At 35.5% G+C, this 21,964-nt stretch overlaps 1 protein-coding gene across 2 annotated transcripts in view; it reads right to left on the bottom strand.

The window, feature by feature from the left end:
• LOC127675699 (uncharacterized) overlaps positions 1 to 19,358 on the bottom strand; it is a 50,586-nt gene extending 31,228 nt beyond the window's left edge. Inside the window, exons 1-4 of one of the 2 annotated variants that reach the window (XM_052171763.1) lie at positions 19,286 to 19,358; positions 16,063 to 16,168; positions 6,664 to 6,855; positions 3,965 to 4,088 (exon numbers count right to left, since the gene is read on the bottom strand). In XM_052171763.1, the coding sequence (XP_052027723.1) occupies positions 3,965 to 4,088; positions 6,664 to 6,855; positions 16,063 to 16,168; positions 19,286 to 19,358 (495 nt within the window). The remainder of the gene's footprint in view (positions 1 to 3,964; positions 4,089 to 6,663; positions 6,856 to 16,062; positions 16,169 to 19,285) is intronic. The other variant, XM_052171764.1, reaches the window with a different exon arrangement.
• Positions 19,359 to 21,964: the final 2,606 nt, after the last annotated feature.

Raw genomic sequence — 21,964 nt, 5'->3', positions numbered from 1 at the left:
AACAGAGGCAATGACCAAGCACACTCATGAGATCAATTTGGGTTCTGAAACATTATTAAAGTCTTCTTACAAAAATTGCCTTGGTGGGGTTGAAGGGAGGAGCTACTTGTTGATTTAGAGAACATTTTGGTAAGAAATGTCTTAAGAGATAGACTCTCAGTGGCAAACTCAGACATTTAAATAACAACTGGGAAAAATGCCTAGCTATCAAGTGTGGCCTTAATACAGCAGATTTAATTTTAAACTTTTATTATCACTTCACGTAAAACAAATTTTATCATGGTCCTAGATGAATAGTAATATATTTTCTAATAACCCCTTTGATTCAGGAATTTTTAACTGTGGTAAAAGTTCTTGAATAAATCACTTTTTTTTTCTGGTAAAGTTCAGCGTGCTTACACTCCCACATCTGTAACCCTCCCCCTAGAAAAAAACACTATTTATTCATTAAACAGAATCATTGGAAGGTAAAAGGTAATAAGGAAATATATGTTTCAGATCACAATTTTATCTTCATTAACCATACTTCAATAACATTATTGAAAGTTGGAAGCTAAATAATTGTGTTGATACTACTATAAAATGTTTAGAGGCAAATTTTAATATTCATCATGGATTTAATCTTATGAGATTCAAAAATGAAATCAACAAAGAAAAGTTTATTTCTAACTAGACCACAAACATGCCTTTAGCAATGTTCTCTTTTCTCTTGTGATTACTACATGGGAACAGACAAATGCGGACCCTGATTTTTAATTAAATGTACCTGTGTAATTGTGTGGAGGAGTATGTGAAAGTTAGAAGACAGCTGGTTAGAGGATTGCTTCTCTCATTTCTCCATAGGCTGGTGTAAGTGTCTTTAGCCACCTTACCTGTTGAGTTCCTGGATTAATACTTTAATGTGGATATTCTCAGTTTTTTAAGGTATAAAGTCCATCTTTGCACAAAACAAAATAGAGTTTTAAATGAAAATGGAAATAAGTCTAACAACCAATTTGACCAATTGTTGCTTTCTGCTAAGATTATATGTTTATTGCCTCAGTGGGAGAGGGTGTGCCTAGTTCTGCAGTGACTTGATATGCCAGGGCTGGGTAATACCTAGAGGGTGTCTCCCTATTCTCAGAGGAGAAGGGGAGGGGAGAAGAACTGTAGGGGGCTGCAATCTGGATATAAAGTGAATAAATAAATTAATTGATAAAAAAGAAATTTGCCAAAATAGAAAAGATTATAAGACCGTTTGCCTTTCACCAGAGCATGAGATTGGTTTTGATGTTTAAACAATTTCACTATGATTTTTTCAGTTTCTTTATTGAACGAACCACACAAAGTGAAGATAGGAAGAATCATATTCTCTTTCCAGTTAATGAGACATTCAGTGTTTCAAGAATGCCTTTTTAGGTAAAATACTGAACCACAGAAAAAAGTAATCTTAGTCAGGCATGGTTGCTCACCCCTATTATCCTAACCCAGGAGGACTGCCTTAAACTTTAGGCAAATCAAGGCTACAAAATGAGACCCTGGCTCAAGAAATAAAGAAAGTCTAAGACATTATCATGGCAAAGGGACTATTTTGCCTTGCTAATTTACAAATTTTACAAAATTATAAATTTTCTTTAGAAATTCAGAATTTGTTAAGTGACAAAAGATAAAGTTCTAGTTATTTATATATCAAAAAATGATAGCTAATAACCTACTTAATGTCAAATAAGTATGCAGAGATATCACATAATGAAAATGCAGCAATGATCTTGAGTTTATCAAAATTTTCACAGAACTGTTTATAATAGAGGGGGATTACTTAACCATTTGAAATGATATTGACTTCTAAGGAGATAGTAAGTCAAAATATTATCTTGTATATAAGGAATACTTTACTCAACTAGACATTTCATATATTATTGCCTTAGAATTTTATTGTTGTGAAGAACACCATGACCATGGCCAACTCTTACAAGGGAAATCATTTAACTGTAACTGACTTTCAGTTTCAGAGGTTTAGCATGGTGATGTGCAGGCAGACATAGTGTTGGAGAAAGTGCTGAGAGTTCTGCATCCAGATCAGCAGGTAGGAGGAAGAGAGAATGCCATATTGGACCTAGCTTGAACATCTGAGACCTCAAAGCTCACTCTCAGTGACACATTTGCTCCAGTAATGCTACACCTACTTCAGCAAGGCTATATCTCCTAATAATGACATTCCCTATGAGCCTATGAGGGTCATTTTCTTTCAAACCACAGTTTTCTAGGATGAATGATTTACTGATGAATGATTATCATCTCAATTTGAATTTACTCAATTTGTAATCAATATGGACAATTCAAGGATTTTGTGTTTATATTGTGTTAGCTAGATGAATAAATAAATTATCAACAGAAAACTATATTTAATCCAGTAGAAACACTTTGGTATTTAGCATCTGAGAAGTTACTTTTTTAATCAAAGGCAATATTTTAAACGTATAATTACAGTATAATGTATATAGACAACTTTCTAAACAGCTTAAGTCTTTGAAAGTCTCCCAGTTCTTTATCAAGTAGCTAACTGATATAGTCAATTTTTATTTTTTAAAGTATCCAAACTGGCAAAGAATTTTAAAAAGAAGACTGTGCTAGATTGAAACAGACATTGTGGATGATTTGAGGCTTCCCTAGGAAAGGAAATAGTCACAGCACTTGATTACAAATATTTAGATAGACATAATAACAATAGCAATCATGTATTCACAGAGAGATTGAGAGAAAGGAAGGGAAATTTTGTATATAATAAATAATGCCCAGCTAATGAGCATTTCATGTGCTTCTCCTCATGAGTTTTAACCATACTCAGAGTGTGCAAAGCACTTTTTTAAAAAAAGAGAGGAAAATAGAGAAAATGAAATCAACTCAGGGATTTCAAAACTAGATAGGTGACAGGCGTCACTATGGAGTCTAAGAACAAGTAAATTATTAAAATGGAAGTATGTGTTATTACATGTTAGGTTCTTTAATTCAAAATTTCTTCCTACAAAACAATTGCTCACTTCAAGGGAAAAACAGCCAGCCAAAACCATTTGACAATTTTAGAGAATATCATTTTGGAGATATGAATATTTACATTAGCATGTTTGTCCAGAGCAGTTTTATCTTCTTTTTTGAAAAATGCTTTGGAGCAGATCTTTAATGCTGCTATTTTAAGGTTCAAATATTTAATTTATTTGATTTTAAGTAGAAAATAACTCACCACAAATCCTCCATTCAACAAACGTTTAGGTTAACATTGTAAGGTTTCAATTTTCAACTGGCCTTGATATTAAGATGCTACCAGATCAGACACATATGTAGAACTGTACTGCGCTTGGGGTTATTTAATTTCAATACAGTTTGTACTTCTTTAAGAATACAAACATCACTATTAGCATATTTAAGGATAAATAAAAGCTAACAAAGAGATTACTTTGTGGTACTTAGTGATTTGACGAACAATATTTCTGACACTCTCATATTTGTGGTCTATTGTGACAACAAGGTCCCTTTTATTTTTTATTTAGAGTAGTTCCTAAAATACACTGAACCCAAGAGTTCCACATGACTTCTTTTAAATGATCTGTACAATTGGAGCTGAATTGCTAGATGTGAGATTTTAATATCTAGACCAAATTCTTGGCATTTTACTCATCTTCATTGCCCTCTTCTGGCAACTTTTGCTATTTTTTTGTTAGGTAGTTTAGTTTTCTCCAAGCTTGCCTTTGATATCTGTTTTATCTTGACTTTACCCAGAGGAAATGATATATAGAAGAGACAGGGAACAGCTCCAGTGTCACTGCTGCAGGCCTGGCTTATACTGTATTGATATTTGATATATAACCTGGCACCAACCATCCCATACTTGTGCAATTTTATCTCTTGATAACATACTTTTAACATTAGAAAGCTCTGCTTTCATTCTTTGTGACATTTCTGTCTTTGATGTCTTCAGTAAACTTACTTTATTTGACAAATGAGTTTTAGTATTTACCTCTCCTTGATTAGGTTGAGGAAGATTCCTATCAGTACCGAAACCATATGCAGAATTATGCTGAGGTCGAAGTTCTGACATACTCCTCTGCACTCTGGCACATAAAAATGCAATTCAGTTAGCATAAAACATTTGCATAACTGGTTATAAACCAATATCTTAATAATATTTTTTGAGAATACACATCAAATGCTTCCATTTTAAGACTATACTCAAGAAAAAGAACTGATAAAAGCTCCAATCTATCAAATCTATTTTCTGATCAAGATGCTTTTCTTCACCTGATTTTATACAACATTTTGCTTTAAAAGCATTCAAGCATATTGTAAAGTCAAAAGAAAATGCTAGCAAATATCCACATCTCCCCCACATTGACTCAACTATCACAATTTTGTTGCATACAGTAACATATGCATATTTGAATACCTATTTTCCTATGGAACTATTAATCAGTCCTATTTATTATGCAATGGAAAGTAAATTTTAGAAATGAGGGTATTACACAAAGAATTTTACTACATCGTTTGAATATTACAGAGAGCTTGCTAATTGAGTGTTTTAAAATCAATTTACAGATAAGAAACCTAAGGCCTAGACAATTTGTGGAAACTTCCTGGGCCACCTATTTAGGGATTTGTGGGGGAAGAGATATTAACCCTACTCAGGCTCAATAATCTTTTCATTATCCACTAATTTAAATAATCTCACAGAGTACAGTCAGAAATACCTTCTTGATTCACAGTTCAGATAATAAAAGAGCTATAAAAAGAAACTCAAATTGAAAATCACATTAAATTAAAGAAAATAGAGTAGCTAAAGTATTTATAAAGAAAACCCATGAATGACCTCCAATCTTGTGAAGATTATTATTATCTTGATAAAATCTGTTTTGTTTGTCATTCTTAATATCATTAATTATTTCATTTAAATCTCAGAATAATGAAGAAACAAGATATAAAAACTCTTTCTATAAATGAGAAAAGAGTGAACTTTGGTTTATTCAAAGTCATAATTATTAAAAGAAAGAATTGGAATATATGTTCATTGATTAAGTACTTTGGAATAGGGGCCCTGGAGTTAAGTGCTCAATAATTTATAGAACTTGAAGTTTATAGGACTTTGAAAGGACCTATATTCAGTTCCCAGCACCCATGTTGGGCAGTTCAGCAGTGTCAGAGTCTCAGATTTCCTCTTCTAGCTTCTATAGGCATTCATGCTCATGTGGTATACAAAGACACACAGACACATATGTAACAGTGATAAATCTAACAAAGAACATTGGGATAGGAAGATTACAGAGAATATTTTTAAAATGACCTGCATATGTGTTACTTGTAATTATAATGGTTGGCTAGTGTCTCAAAGAATTTACGACCTCATATTAACTGATAATTTGAAATTCATCATATTAATTTTAATTTACAAAATTATGTTGGTTAACATTTATTATATATACCACATACATAAACAGATGAATATATATATATATATATATATATATACTACATGACACCTTAAAGAATATGGAATAATGGCATAAAGATTGGAACTCTAAAATGATAAAATGGTTGGTGAATTTAATCTTACTCTTTCTATAGACAAATACCGATGGCAGATCAAACTGCTGATTTTGTTGGAATTTGAAAGCCAACTCTTATCAATATGAGGCAAACTGTATCAGACACTAATATTTCAATGTACCCTCATAATGCATGAAAGGAAGGTAACATTATCTTGTCATGAAGGAATGATGAAGTAAAGTAGATAAAAATTTTAATTAACTGATAGAAAATTGATGAGATTATACATTGATATTTAACCCCCATATTTCTAAAGTTCAGAGACATTGAAAACCATAAAGGATAGAGTTTCTTTATATAAAGAAATAAAGGTGATGCAGGAAAGCATACCAACTTTAACACTGTTTTAGTTAATTGAATTCTGTTAGCACAGCATGAAATTTATGCCTAGTAACCAGGCTCAACACCACAACCTTGTCCAAGTTATTTGATCTTTCTATGCCTCAGTAGTCTCATCAAAGTTTTATAGGGTTGTTGAGAGGATTAAATGAATTACTAGGCATGAAACATTTGTAACTCATCTTGCTATGCATAATAAATAGTCTGTACCTGATTGCTGCTTTTAGTATCATCCTCACCATCTCTGAAGTGAGTAGGTCTGATTATAAACATCTCTACTTTGTAGATGAGGAAATTAAGCCTAAGGATATTCAATTAGTTAAATAAGACAAAGTATCATTGCAGCCAGGACAATCAGATTCATCTTTTGGTGTCTTGGATATTGCTGCTAGTATAAGGAAGTTGGATGGACTGGCACAGCCACCTCTGATCCTCTATTCCCACACTACCAGAGAAGAATATGTGGTACATACAAACACTGAAATGGGACATATTGTCAGTTGATTTGGTTGTCATTTATAGAAGGGCTTTTATATTTTTTCTCTACTGAAATCCTAAACCAAATATGTATACTTTGGCAATGTTAACTTGATGTTGCATTACAGGGTTGATGGATAGGAAAGAAAACATACACATTACATTCATAGTAAGTGACATTCATTATTTCTTGATTCATAAACTGGTCACATGAGACAGAAAAGTGAGAAAAGACATACGAAATTTTCTCTGAAGTACTGAGAAATTTCTTACCCGTGATGATTTCCATTCTTCTTTGACTTCCTTTTACAGTAATGGACAATCTGGATTACCACACCAACAATTATAGCCAGAGCTATTCCAGGCAATGTTGCTACTAAAACCAGGTCCAGAGTGTTCCATAGTTGATCACATTTCTCTCCCATGTACCAGTAGTCTCCCCATTGGCCTCTGAAATTTGGACATCTAGGTAGGGATAAAATAAATGTTTCAAAAAATAGGGGAATACAAGTTATCTCATATGAGTGAATGAAATATTTCATTCTTGTTCAACCATGAGACTTCTTAATCTATTCAGGGATTTATGTCATCCCATTTTTCCACCTGAACAAGTGCTCTAAACCTACAAGATTTGATACATTGAGTAATCATAACAAAGCTGTGGAATTTCAGGATTTCCTAACCATCAGCTAATGAAGACGCAACAATTAGTACATAGAAACAGGGAGAGAAGAAAAGCTGTCTTAAGTGTGCTTTCAAAACTATCCACATTTTGTGCACTGTTCCTACATGCATTCTACTTTGACTCCTCCAGCTTGCTGGCTTCTGTTAAAAAAAAATGGACTTATACTCAGTATAAGCTGCCAGTTCTATAGAGGGCAGGCCATGTTCCTCCCACCCACTAACTTCTACAAGAAAAAAAATACAAGTTAAGAGACTAAATGGACCACACCATAAGAAATGCAAGAAGCAACATGAGAAGAGAATAGGCTGCCAGTAAAATGTGTTCCCCCATCTTTCCCATGGCTTCAGGGGTTCCTTTTTATTTTTTGAAAGAAGTGACTCATTTGTGAACTGCATGTGTTTCATAAGTCTTGGGATGCAGCCAAATAATGTGAAAATGGCTCTCTGGTGCATAGACTAAAATCTGGTGTAGCATACACCCACATAGAAATGTCTATGGGTTTGTGAAGTCAGGAGAATGAGATTTTTCATGCCTCCCCTGGAAGTGACTAGAGGAGAAGTTTGCTGGGCTAGTGTCTTTATGGATACTGCCTCCTAAAGGATTGATATGAGATTACCCAGTTATACAATAAAGGCAGTAAGGCAAGCTACTTCTGGGCTTTTTGTATTGTTCTAACACACTAAATATAACTGTCATGTTTGACATAAAGGAACTGACTAGATAGTTATAATCTTTTATAGCACCAATTGTCTGTGATTTCTTTAAAAAATGTATCTGCCAGTTACAACCTAATAGTCATCTACTAATAGGATGTGCCTTTCAGCATGCAATATACTTTCACCCATTTAAAGAGGTTGAAGAACAGTTTTCTTTTATCTTATCCACCTGCCTGTATTTCTTCCTGGGAAAAGATCTTGGTGAGAAAATATTTCTTTATTTAGCAGCAAATCACAAATGAACTATCTACCTTATTTAATTCATTCAACATGTTTTGACTATGTGTTAAATATTATTTCAGATATTTGCAATACACTGCTGAATAAAATAAAATTATCCATATGCTCAATTGGCATAAAATATAGCAGAAAGAGAGAGAGATGTAGAAAAAAAGTAAGCAAAATTAGTAATTTATCTACCATGCTTAAAATTGAGAAGTGTTATAGAGTTAAGTAAAATCAGTTGAGGGGGCAGGGGGAGGTTGACACCATTAATATCTTCTCCAAGTAACAATGACCTTTCTTATACAGCTTCTGAGAAATGAGATTTTAAAATGTGGATTATGTTGAGAAATTGGTCAGAATATAGAATAAATACAAAACATTGATTATACAGCATAATTAATGTATTTAATGATTGTATAACATTGTCTTGAAAAATACTAAGAGTAAATATGCTTTTATCCAAAAAGATGAGGTCATGCATATGATAATTAACTAGATTTAACCCAATTGTAATGGATATGTATTTGAAAATCCCATGTTTTACATAATAAATACAGAGATTCATGTGCCAAGTAAATGAATTAATATTTTTATGAAGATTTGATTCCATAATTACACTAAGAAACAATGAATTTTACATAGTACTCAAGTCTACTGTGAGAAATACAAGGAAATATTTCAAATGTTTAGAATTGTAACTGTCTCAGACTCTGTTCCAAAATAACATTTTATTTCTTATCCCTAGCCTCATGGTGCTAGAGGCAACATAACCCCTCATTTTTTTAATTTATCAGTAGCAATTAACATAGCTGACCACTCTCCCGTCACTGGATTTTCACTTGGCTTCCGGAACATTCTTTTATTATGCATTTTTCTAGTTCATTGTTTATCTCTAAATTACCTTTGTTAGTTTCTTGTCTTCACCAATCTACTTAAAGGTTGGACTGTTTCATGGATATCATTAATATTTTTAGACTTGTATGCTTATCTTGGAGTATTTGTGGAATCTAGGAAACTAGAAAAGACCAGAGAGAAGTGAAAGATCTAAAGAGAATGGAATAGTGGACCACAGATTATATGAAATGGGGAATAAGGGAAATGCAGGTTTAGGTGGAAAAAATAATGAAAGGCAGAGGAGAAGGGATAACTAACAAGAATGTTTGAAGAGCCAGATATGCTGGGACATGCCTTTTATTAAGCAATCAGAGGCAGAGAGGCAGAGGCAGAGAGGCAGAGGCAGAGAGGCAGAGAGGCAGAGGCAGAGAGGCAGAGAGGCAGAGAGGCAGAGGCAGAGAGGCAGAGAGGCAGAGGCAGAGAGGCAGAGAGGCAGAGGCAGAGAGGCAGAGGCAGAGGCAGAGGCAGAGGCAGGCTGCTGTTTGTAAGTCTGAGGCCAACCTGGTCTACATAGTGAATTTGATGCCAGCCAGAACTACATAGTGAGGCACTGAATAATAATCATAATTGTTTGTAAAGGTTATATAGAAATCTATTATACACACACACACACACACACACACACACACACGGGAGGGAGGGAGGGAGGAGAGAGGGAGGGAGGGAGAGAGGGAGAGAGAGAGAGAGATGAGGGAGGGGGTAAGAGAGAGAATTTAAATAAAATTCTAGTTGAAATCATCCTTACACAAAAAATTACAGAGAATTATGCTATTTCTAGAAGCCAAAGGTTGCCAAGTTAAATGCCTGGTGCCAAGAGTGGGATACTTCTCCCTCTGGTTGTTGTTCAAAGGTGACCCAGAAATCCCCAGAACAGGTTATCAATATTGCTTCTTGTGGCCATTGGAACTTATTGATAAGACTTTACTACTGAATAAACCACATGCTTTCATCAGAGGGCATAGAAAACTCAAGTTGATAATGATTTGGAAACTCCTTCCTTGCTGGGTCAGCTTCATAGTATCAGAAGGTGCTGTGCAAGCTGCTATGGGGGAGAAAGTCAGCAAGCATTTTACCTAATTGTAAACTTTGACAATGACAGGTACAGCAGAATATACCAGTGGAAACAATAGTGGCACAGATGTTACGGAAGTAATGCACCCTGTTTGATTGTATTTAAGGCCCAGCCCACAGTTGAAGGCACATGACTAATACTAAAATCTGGCCACAAACCCATGGTTAGGAAGCTCACAGGCCCCAGTGTGAGTCAACCATTCTTACTTTGCTAAATGGATACTGCATCAAACTGCCCTCTGTATTAAAATCTCTCTACTCACAGATTAATACGCAGCTCACTTACCAAATATACATATTACAGTGGGTTATTATTTACATGATACTATGAAACTGACCCAGCAAGGAAGAAGTTTCCAAATCATCAACTTGAGTTTTCTATGTCCTGTGATAAAAGCATGTGGCTTATTCAATAATAAAGCCTTACCAATAAGTTCTGATTGGCCACAAAAAGCAATATTGATAACCTGTTTTGGGTATTTCTTGGTCACCTTTGAGCAACTAAAAACAACTAAACAGCTAAGAAACCTAAGAATCAATTTAAAATGAGAAACAGAACTATGGAGAAGGTTCTCAAAAAATGAAACACAATTGGCTCAAAAATACTTCAGCACCCATAACCATCTAGAATATACAAATTGAAACTACTTTGTAATTTCACCTTACCCCAGTCACAATAGCCACTCATGTGCATATACTCAAAGTACTCTACAGCCAATTATGGAGGTACTTGTTCATTCATGTTTAATGCTGCTCTACTCATAGTAGCTAGAAATTGGAAACAACTTAGACATCTGTAAACAGATGAATGGATAATGAAAATGTGGTATGCTTACACAATTGAATATTATTCAGATGTTAAAAAAGTGAAATTTACAGGTAAAATGGATGGAGCTAGAAAAAAAAGCACCCTAGATGTGATAATCTAGACTCCCAAAGAGAAATATTTTTTAAATCGTTCTTAGCTATTTATATTTCATCTTTGAACTTGTCGAGTACAGTAGTATGCTTTTAATTTGGTTGGTTTCCTTTTTGAAATTTAGACTTTTTTAGTTCATATATATTTTAGACACTAATCTTTGAGCTACGGTATAGATGGTGAAGGGATTTTTGTTCTTGTAGTTGTTTTGGTTTCGTTTTCAATTCTGTAAGCTGGCAATGGCCTTTCTTTGCAGTTTGTTTGACCGTGAATACCCTCCTGGCTACAATGAAAGAATAAGAAAATTAAAGAATGAATTATAATTTGAAGTAGACACTCTCAGAGCACAGTTGTACATACTTGTAATCCCAGAACTCTTGATGCAGAGATAAGGGGTCACAAGCTCAAGGCTATCCTGGGATATATAGCTATATTTTGTCTCTCAAACAAAGAAATAGAGGCTTTTCCCTCCTTCAGTTTCTTAAATGACTAAGAAAATGGGGAATGAAGGAGCCGAAATTTAAATTCCCTATTGCTTCTTTGAGGGAAAGAACGATAAGGGAAAACGGCTGCTGACTCCTTTCTTATGATCAGAACAGCAAGGACTCTGGATATCTAAGAAGAGAAGAATGAGGAGGAACATGAGACTCAAGTGAAACACAAATAGACACACAGATACACACACACACACAAACATACACACTCACACTCAAGCTTTGGCTTTTACCTGCCAACTAGCCAAAGACAAAGAAAAAGAAGAACACATGAAAATAGAGGAAAAGGCCTTCATGATCAAAAAAAAAAAAAAAAAAAAACTACAACTGGCTAAGTTTATAATCTCCAGAAATGTTAGATACTACAAAAGCTTAAAACATTTAGCTTCATGAGAATCTGACTGCCTAGATGATGGGTCTCTGGGACAGAGAAGAAATGAAGCAGAGAAAATAGTAATATTATTGTGCACCCATCCCTAGGCATCATGTTGGTAATGACTGTCACATCTCAGGAAATATCACCCTTACTTAATGGATTATTTTGGGCAGGAGGGAGGCATGACCAACTTTCAGTAGAAGGACAGTTCCCGTGGGAAAAGATAGAAGAAGGATATTCTGCAAGAACTGAGCATTCAATGGCAATTTGTACTCAAATCTTTCAAGGGTATGATAAAGCCATTTTTTGTAGCCACAATGAAAAATAGCAGTTACAAAGTGTTCCTTGATAATTTGTAATCTGTTTTCTTCTTCTCTCTTTACCCTGATAGTAGGCCAGTATGTTCATTGTGTGGGCATGGCTATTGTGGCCCTGGAAAATAGCAAATGTAGCCAGGACAGGGTGTGACTTGTCACAAGACTTGATAGGAAAAAGAAGTAAATAAGAATAGAAGTGGCAGGAGGGTTAAAGGTCAGTTAAGATAACAAGAAAGCAGATGTGTTATGATTTATTTTCTTCTTACAGCCTTAAATGCAATCTTGGTAGTTTTATAGAAGGAACTTGGGTCCAAATAACAATTGCAAGAATTTGCTCCCCAGAGAGGAAGAACAGCTTACATATTCCAGCACTGATGAATGCTAAGCCTGGGTTTTCCTAACTTGATATGCTTAAGAGTGGGAGCATAGTTGCTTCAAATTGATGCCTGCAAGGGGTAACCAAAGGCTTTACATGATTGTGTTTAAACCTCTAAAGTCCTTGAAAACTAGGATGGATAGTCTGTAAAGGAGGACATTACAAACTTCTTTGGGAGAATTTAGGCACAAACATGTGGAAGCAAGTTCTGGCATTGTGACGGAAAGCAAAGCAACCTCTGCTGCCAGGTAGCAGAAGCATTCAAGCGGATAGCTCAAAAGGAAAGGCAATACAATGAAGTACTGTGGAGTGTTATCAATTCTCACAGTATCTTCAAAAGTCCTGAGTTACCAGTGAGAAAGATGACTGCAAATTTGAGACTAATGATTAACTACTTGGAACTAATATTTCTTATTTCTGTTGCACTACCTAACATTTCTCTGGTACTGGGAAAAATCCCCTCCCATAGCTTTTTCAGCACTCCTAATTAAATGCATAATACTTAGTTACACGCATTTGGGAAGAAAGAATGCATATTCCTAACTGTTATCATCTGGTTCCATTACATACATAAGCACACATACATACTCTCTCTCTCTCTCTCTCTCTCTCTCTATATATATATATATATATATATATATATATATATATATATATATATATATATATATATACCATATATGTATACTCATGAAACCTATGTGTATATGTATATACATATGTGTGTGTGTGTGTGTGTGTGTAAAGTTTATACTTTGTCATAAAATATACAAGATAACCTTTCAGGGATTATTTGTATAGTTTGTTATTAATTCTTTTTTATTTTTTAATTTTTTTATTTGGTATATTTTTATTTACATTTCAAATGATTTCCCCTTTTCTGGTCCCCCACTCCCTGAAAGTCACATAAGCTCCCTTCCCTCCCCCTGTTCTCCCACCCACCCCTTCCCACTTCCCTGTTCTGGTTTTGCCTTACACTGCTACTCTGAGTCTTTCCAGAACCAGGAGCCACTCCTCCGTTCTTCTTGTACCTCATTTGATGTGTGGATTATGTTTTGGTATTCCAGTTTTCTATGTTAATATCCACTTATCAGTGAGTGCATACCATGAATGATCTTTTGAAATTGGGTTACCTCACTTAGTATGATGTTCTCCAGTTCCATCCATTTGCCTAAGAATTTCATGAATTCATTGTTTCTAATGGCTGAATAGTACTCCATTGTGTATATATACCACATTTATTGCATCCATTCTTCCACTGAGAGATACTTGGGGTCTTTCAAATTTCTGGATATTATAAATAGGGCTGCTATGAACATAGTGGAGCATGTATCCTTATTACATGCTGGGGAATCCTCTGGGTATATGCCCAGGAGTGGTATAGCAGGATCTTCTGGAAGTGAGGTGCCCAGTTTTCTGAGGACCGCCAGACTGATTTCCAGAGTGGTTGTACCAGTTTGCAACCCACCAGCAGTGAAGGAGTGTTCCTCTTTCTCCACATCCTCACCAACACCTGCTGTCTCCTGAATTTTTAATCTTAGCCATTCTGACTGGTGAAATCTCAGGGTTGTTTTAATTTGCATTTCCCTAATGAAGTTGAGCATTTTTTTATGATGCTTCTTGGCCATCCCAAGTTCTTCAGGTGAAAATTCTTTGTTTAGCTCCGTACCCCATCTTTTTTAAATTTTTTTTATTTTCTAAATTCTTTGTTTACATTCCAAAAGGCTTTCCCCTTTCCCAGTTCCCCCCTCCCCATATGCCCCATAAGCCTTCTCTACACCCATACTCCAATCACCTCCCTCTTTTTTCTCTGTCCTGGTACTCCCCTACAATGCTGGATCAGGCCTTTCCAGGATCAGGGCCCTCTCCTTACTTCTTCATGGGAGTCATTTGATATGCTACTTGTGTCTTGGGTATTCAGAGCTTCTGGGCTAGTTAATATCCACTTATCAGTGATTGCATTCCATGTATATTCTTTTGTAATTGGGTTACCTCACTTAGGATGATATTTTCCAGTTCCAACCATTTGCCTACAAATTTCATGAATTCATTGTTTTTAATTGCTGAGTAGTATTCCATTGTGTAAATATACCACATTTTCTGTATCCATTCATCCATTGAGGGACATCTGGGTTCTTTCCAGCTTCTGGCTATTATAAATAAGGCTGCTATGAACATAGTGGAGCATGTATCCTTATTACATGGTGGGGAATCCTCTGGTTATATGCCCAGGAGTGGTATAGCAGGGTCCTCTGGTAGTGTCACGTTCAGTTTTCTGAGCAACCTCCAGGCTGATTTCCAGAGTGGTTGTACCTTCTTGCAATCTCACCAGCAGTGAAGGAGTGTTCCTCTTTCTCCACATCCTCGCCAACAACTGTTGTCTCCTGAGTTTTTAACCTTAGCCATTCTGACTGGTGTGAGGTGAAATCTTATGGTTGTTTTGATTTGCATTTCCTTAATGACTAATAATGATGAGTATTTCTTTAGGTGCTTCTCAGCCATCCGAATTTCTTCAGGTGAAAATTTTTTGTTTAGATCTGCACCCCATTTTTAATAGGGTTATTTGGTTCCCTGGGGTCATGGGGTTACTTCGTTTTCTGTGGTCTAACTTCTTGAGTTCTTTGTATATATTGGATATTAGCCCTCTATCTGATGTAGGGTTGGTGAAGATCTTTTCCCAATTTGTTGGTTGCCAATTTGTCCTTTTGATGGTGTCCTTTGCCTTACAGAAACTTTGTAATTTTATGAGGTCCCATTTGTCAATTCTTGATCTTAGAGCACTTTTCATTGTTCTTAGTAAGAGTCCAGTATTTTGTAGTACTAAGGAAGAACTTCTAGTCAGTAATTGGTTTGTTGAAAAAACACTTATAAAGAGGAAAGATAAAATAGTACATGTATGGAGATGAAAGTATATTCATTCAGAATTTCTAGAGCATACTCTAACTGCATTTTTCCAACTATAATTTTTTCAAACTTCAGAGCCTTGCCTGTATGTGGTTATGCTATTGTACATTTTAATTATTCACTCCTTGCTGGCTATACTCTCTTTAGTCAATGAGGCAAGCTTTCTTGTTTATATGATATCTTTTTCTCCAGTCACTCTCATTTTTAGGGTTAGAAAAATAGAAAATCTGTTTAAATTTTTAATATGATTTAATAACTGGAAAAAAGGTTGTCACAAGTCATAGCATGTCTAAAGCATATTCTGATGTACAAACAAAAGATTGTTATTCATTATTGAATAAAATAATAGGTAACTAATTTCCTTTCTTGTTAGAGGGATAAAACAGTTTACTAATGAATATATATAATCAAGATATAAAAAGTCTGTCTTCAGAAAGCAAATCTGAATGATATTAATCTCCCAAAGTCAAAAGAAATCATCTCATTTTTAATTTTTAAAATGTCAGTATAAGTTTCATAATATTTTAGAAAAAGAAACAACCATTGTCCCATGTGCATAGGAGCTGTTTCTTATTACCTTATTATTTAAAGTGTTTCATCATTGCATATATGAAACAAAGAATGAAACAAAAACACAGATGAAATTACTTACAATAGACCATGTTTTCTTTTTCTACAGCATAAATACTACTTACTTGCAGAAGGGCTTGCCATCCTTGCATGCACAAACAATAGACTCTGGGCAGAAACCTGTTGTGTTTCCTCGACAATCATAAAAGTCTTGCACAGATGTACAGTTGGCTGTAAACAGTAAAATTCAAAAACTATTTTAACAACAGAAAATAATGTTTCAAATGTATATACTACACATGTGCAAAGTTCTAAATGTTAAGAAAATTGTTCATGTGGGAAGGAGAAGTTGGGAACAGACATGAAAGTGAAAATGATGAAATTATCTTTTCATTAACAAAAAAAAGAATTTTAAAATAAAAATGAAAATAAGTTTGTGCTGCTTTTATATTTTCCAGACATCATATGGATAAGGATTAGGCCTCAAAATTCGAGATGAATATCCAAATATCTTTTCCTCATACTATTTTGTTCGGTTTATTTTGAAAATGGCTTTGTGTAGATCCATAGCATTATGGACCAAAGGACATCTAATGCTCTTTCAGAACAAATTTGAGCATGATATTCTGGATATGGAGCAAAACATCATATCTAATGGTAGAGGTCATATACAAGTGGCATGCTTATCCTCAGTTTACTCTTTTTAACCCTAGAAAATCAACTGCATCCCTTTCCCTTCAAAGAGATAGGAGAGAAGTCCAGGGACATGGTAGAACGAATTAAAATATGTAGCAGTGGGGGGCAGCAAGTGAGGGATGGGGAACCACTAGAAAGTCCTGGACACCAGGGATATGAGAGGCTCCCAAAACCCAATGGGGATGACCTTAGAAGAAATGTCCATCAGCGGGGAGATAGAACCTGTAGAGACCATATCCAGTGGATAGACATGGCCCCAGTTGAGGTAGGGGGCCACCCATCCATCTCAAAATTTTTAACCCAGAATTGTTTGTGTCTAAAAGAAATGCATCGACAAAGTGTGGAGCAGAGACTGAAGCAAGAAAAGGCCATCCAGAGACTGCCCCACCTGGGGAATCCATCCCATATACAGAAACCAAACCCAAACACTGTTGCGGATACTAAGAAGCGCTTGCTGACAGGAGAATGATATAGCTGTTCTCTGAGAGGCTCTGCAAGAACCTTACTAATACAGAGGTGGATGCTCTCAGCCAACCATCCTACTGAGCACGGGGTACCCAATGGAGGAGTTAGAGAAAGGACCGAAGGAGCCAAAGGAGATTGCAACTCCATAGGAAGAACAACATCAACTAACCCCCAGAGTTCCCAGAGACTAAACTACTAACCAGAAAGTAAACATGGGCCAGTCCATGGCTCCCACTAGATATATAGCAGAGGACTGCTTTATATGGCATCAATGGGAGGGGAGTCGTTTGGTTTTGTGGAGGCTTGATGCTCAATAGAAGGAGGATGCTAGAGAGGTGAGGCAGTAGTGGATAGATGGTTGGGGAAGCACCCTCTTAGAGGCAAAGGGAAGGGGCATGGGGTGGGCGGGTTGTGGAAGGGAGATTGGGAAGTGGGACATTTGAAATGTAAACAAACATTTTTTTTTTTTTTTAAGAAAAGGGCACTAATTTACAAAGGCAGATTAAAGAATCCATCAGATGTGTCTCTGACTCTTTTTCTTGCTCTTGGTATTCTTTTCCTCCTTTTGGGTTGCCTTGTTCATCCTGGATATGAGGGCTTTTGCCATAACTAATTCTATCTTATTCTATCATGTTTGGTTGCTGTTTGTTGGAGGCATGCTCTTTTGTGAAGGGAAATGGAGGGGAGTGAGTCTGAGGAGAGGTGAGGTGGTTAGGGACTGGGAGGAGTGGAGAGAGGAGAAACTGTGGATGGGATATATTGTATGAGAGAATATTCTATTTTCATTAATAATAATAAAAATTATCCCCCAACTAGTAAGCCACAGAGACTAAAACAATAGGCACTTCAGCTTCAACACATACTGTTTTTGCCCAAGGCCTCCATAGACACTTATTTTGCCAAAGATATGACTGCAGTAACATCCCAATGAGAACTAAGAAAAAGGCTAGTCTAAAAACAGGTGGAAAGTGGTTGTTCCAAATCACAGGATGCATAAAACACAAAAACCTTAATCCCAGAAAATGGTGAATCATTTTTATCCTCCACCAGCACAGACACAAAAACAAAGAGTTTATAGAGTGATTTTTCAGAATTGTCTGAATCCTAGTATCTCTTTGGCACAGAAGAAGTAGGTAATGGAGAATCCAATAGGAGGGTAATAACCTTTTTTAGAGCCTATTTTCCTGATTTTCCTATTTCAATATATTATTAAAAGGAACAAAAGAGAAACATCACAAAACACAATGGCATTTGTAAGCAAAACTAAAAAAATAATATAATACTTTGAAGTTTGATTCTCATTTTTTTTCTAATATGAAAGCAACTTCAGCTGGCCAAAATGTTCCCTCTAACTGCACATTATAGAAATCCCCAGTTACTGAAGCAAATATTGCTGCTTAGGGAAGCTTTGGCCACATCTGTTTTTTACCAGGCAATGTTTAGAAAAATAAACATAGTTCTTGTCTTGGCAACAATATTAGGCTTTATTTTGTAGACAGACACGATTAGTTAATCTATTTTTTAACCACCAGTTTAAAGCAATCCATGTGATTTGATTGTATCAAGCACATAACTATATATATATAATAATATATATAATATATATATTAGACTGAAATTTTTCTAAAAATATATTACAACTTTATGACATTCTGAGAAAAAATATTTTTTTATTTTTTTATTTCATTTTCTATATTCTTTGTTTACATTCCAAATGCTTTCCCCTTTCCTGGTTCCCCCTCCCCATCGGTCTCATAAGCTCTCTTCCCTCTGCCCATTTCCCAATCACCCCCTCCCATTTCCCTGTCCTGGTCCTCCCCTACAATGCTGGATACACTCTTTTCAGAACCAGGGCCATCTCGAGAAACAAATTATTAAACATAAGTGGCCTAAACCAATTATCAGCATCCTGAAAATAAAATCTTTACTTATTTCCCCACAGAATTTTTCACCAAAGAGAATTTTTACCTAAGAGATAAGAAACAAACATGTTAGCTTCAGAAGAAAAAAAAAATCCCTTCAGAAAGTAAACAACTCCAATAAAGGAGATACTTTCAAAATTTACATATTTTCAATAACAGAGCTTTTGCCTAGAATGCTGGTTAATTTGTTAGGCATGGACACCAAAACCCAATTAATTCATTATGTCTTCAACCTATAGAAATAAAGCAAATAAAATTGTCTTACGTTGGGAGCAATGTGCCATCAAAAACCAGGAGATGAACAGAATTTGAGTCAGTACAAATGTGCAAGCTGCCATTACGAGAGTAAAGCAGAGCCCTAAGCAGTGTTAACAACTGAACTTAGGTCTCCCGCTGTCACGATAGTCAGCTGCTGAACAGAGATTGTGAGTGGCTTATATAGGAGATATGTGAAGATGGATTTTGAACTTTTCCCTCACAGCCTGTGTAAACTGCTAATTAACTTTTCCTTGTAGATTTATTGGGTGCCTGTACCCGCAGTTCCTACTTCTCAGAATTCATGTGATTTGTTTATGAACTGTATACTGCTTGTGTTTATTCTCAACTCTGTGCCATTTCCTCAATCTATTTGTTCATCTTTCTACTAGGTTTCATAATGTTTTGCTATTGCCAAAGGAGAATCTTTATTTGGAACATATTTCTATGAATACAGTTTTCAGCACTGCTTAGAGTAAGAGATCTCTGACTTTACGGCCATGGGGACTGCTAAGCAAGAATCAGAGGAGGAATAGATGCAGAAGCAGATAAGGAGAACTGCGAGGAAGAGAAAATAAAGCAATGAAGAGGAAAGTATTACCCAGCAGCAAACACACATGTAAAAAGGTTGGGACACAGCTTTCATGTTCATAGGCAATACTGAGAAAAACAAATATAGTTTCTGGCTTGGAAAACATTTTAGGATTTAGTTTATATACAGATTTAATTGCATTGTTTATTTCTTTAGCCATTACTTTAGAAAATATTGTATGTACTATTTGCTGTTTGGAATCCCATTGTTTTGCTTTATTTTTGACCTCTGTTTTCTAGCTACCAATAAAATAACACTACGAGCTCCAGGTTGAAACTTCTTGTTACCATGAATAAAAACATGATATCCAATAAAAGCATCCTTTCCTTGTCATACCCTGATTCAATATAATTTATTTATTCTGCACAGTTTTATTTAATATTTTAAGAGCAAGCTATTTGTGTTATACCATGGCAATTAAAATGTGTATTCCATAGTATTCGTATGCTCTTTATATAAATATATTTATATAAAAATATAAATACTCATTTTGAGTATAAGCAATTTTATTTATTTGGATCTATTATGGTTAAAGCCAAGATCTTGTATGCACATAGTAAAATCTGACATGTTATAAATCCAGAATTTAATTCTTTCCTAGTCGGTGACTTTCCTCTACAATATCCACTGCATTCTTTTTGAGACAGACACTCACTATATGGTCCAAGTTGACCTTAGACTCAGTGGTGATCCACCCAACACAGCTTACTAAGTGTTGAGATGTGTCACCACACCTATTTTCTAGTGGACTTTAAGACGAATATCATTTCTTCTTGGCTCAGAACTTATAAATTACTGCTGTCATTCAAGAATTCTGCTTATGTAGTCTAGTGAAGGTAATTGAGGCCTTCTACATGTAGTCTTCTTGCAGCTCTGTCAGAAAAAAACCTTTTCCCCATTAAATCAAAATCCACTTTCCTGAAACTTCTGGTCAGTAAGAAACAAATTGATTATGATCCACTTTTGAAGTTCTGGTATAAAGTGAGATTCTGTAACTACAGAAGCACTCAGTCATGGGGAGGGAAGGTTTAGAGCTCACATATCCAATTCAATATGGATGCAGTCATCAACTGCTTCATCTATATAATTTTTAAGACACAAACATTTGTTTCTAATTTTGTATAGTAAGCACACAATGGTAGTTACATATACAACAAATTTCTCCTCAGTAACCTAATAGACATCTTTCATGCTTCATAGAAACAAGAATTTCCAATTATTTCTGTTACAGCCTATTTTTGCAGCTAAGAGGGGTCATATGGGAAAATCCAGAGAAATAACAGACTAAAAGCAAGTTTGATAAGGTTTCTCAGAAAGTTTTTCTCACCATAAAGAAAGTGCTGCTGTGCTTTTCGGCCCCTCTTACTCCTCATTGCCCACATCTTGGTGTGGCTGTAATGATGGAACTGTATAAACTCATCTGGCCACCTTAAAACCCTAGATCTTACAGAATAAAAAAGTGGACAAAAATATGTGTTTGAGTGACTGGACTGATTCTGAAATTGCATAGCTTCAGACTTCTTAACAGGTGACATTTACAAATAAACTTCTGTTGTTTAACTACATTTTTGTTGTTTGTCTGGGGTCCCTGACTTACAATGGGTCAAGCATCAATGGGAGGAGAGATCCTTCGCCCTGTGAAGGCTCAATAGAGGCCCTAATAGAGGGAAATCGAGGGGAGGTGTGGGAGTGGGTAGGGTGGAGGAGCATAGGAGGTAGGAGGTGGGAGGAGGGGTTGGGGATTTCTGGGGAGGGGGGAAACTGGGAAAGGTTTTAGCATATGAAATGTAAATGAAGATTGTATTCAATAAAAAAGAAACTAAAAAATATAATAAATAAAATAAAATTCAGAACAAATATTTTCCATTGGAATAAACATTCAATGCCATTTTTGCTTTAGTCATTAAATGAACTGAACCTCAAATTCAGACAACTAATATATCTAGATTGTAGATGAGAAAAGAGAAAATTAAATGTAGAAAAATAAGTTCAAAATTATATACATCAAATGCTGCTAACCTTTAGAGTGGGTAGTCACTAAGGGCTTGCAAAGATCAAAGAAGTGTTAATAGTGTGTTTCTTGATTGGGTTTTCACC

The sequence above is a fragment of the Apodemus sylvaticus genome, chromosome X (assembly GCF_947179515.1).
Source record: "Apodemus sylvaticus chromosome X, mApoSyl1.1, whole genome shotgun sequence".
Lineage (NCBI taxonomy): Eukaryota > Metazoa > Chordata > Mammalia > Rodentia > Muridae > Apodemus > Apodemus sylvaticus.
This window is presented reverse-complemented; position numbering and strand designations above follow the sequence as displayed.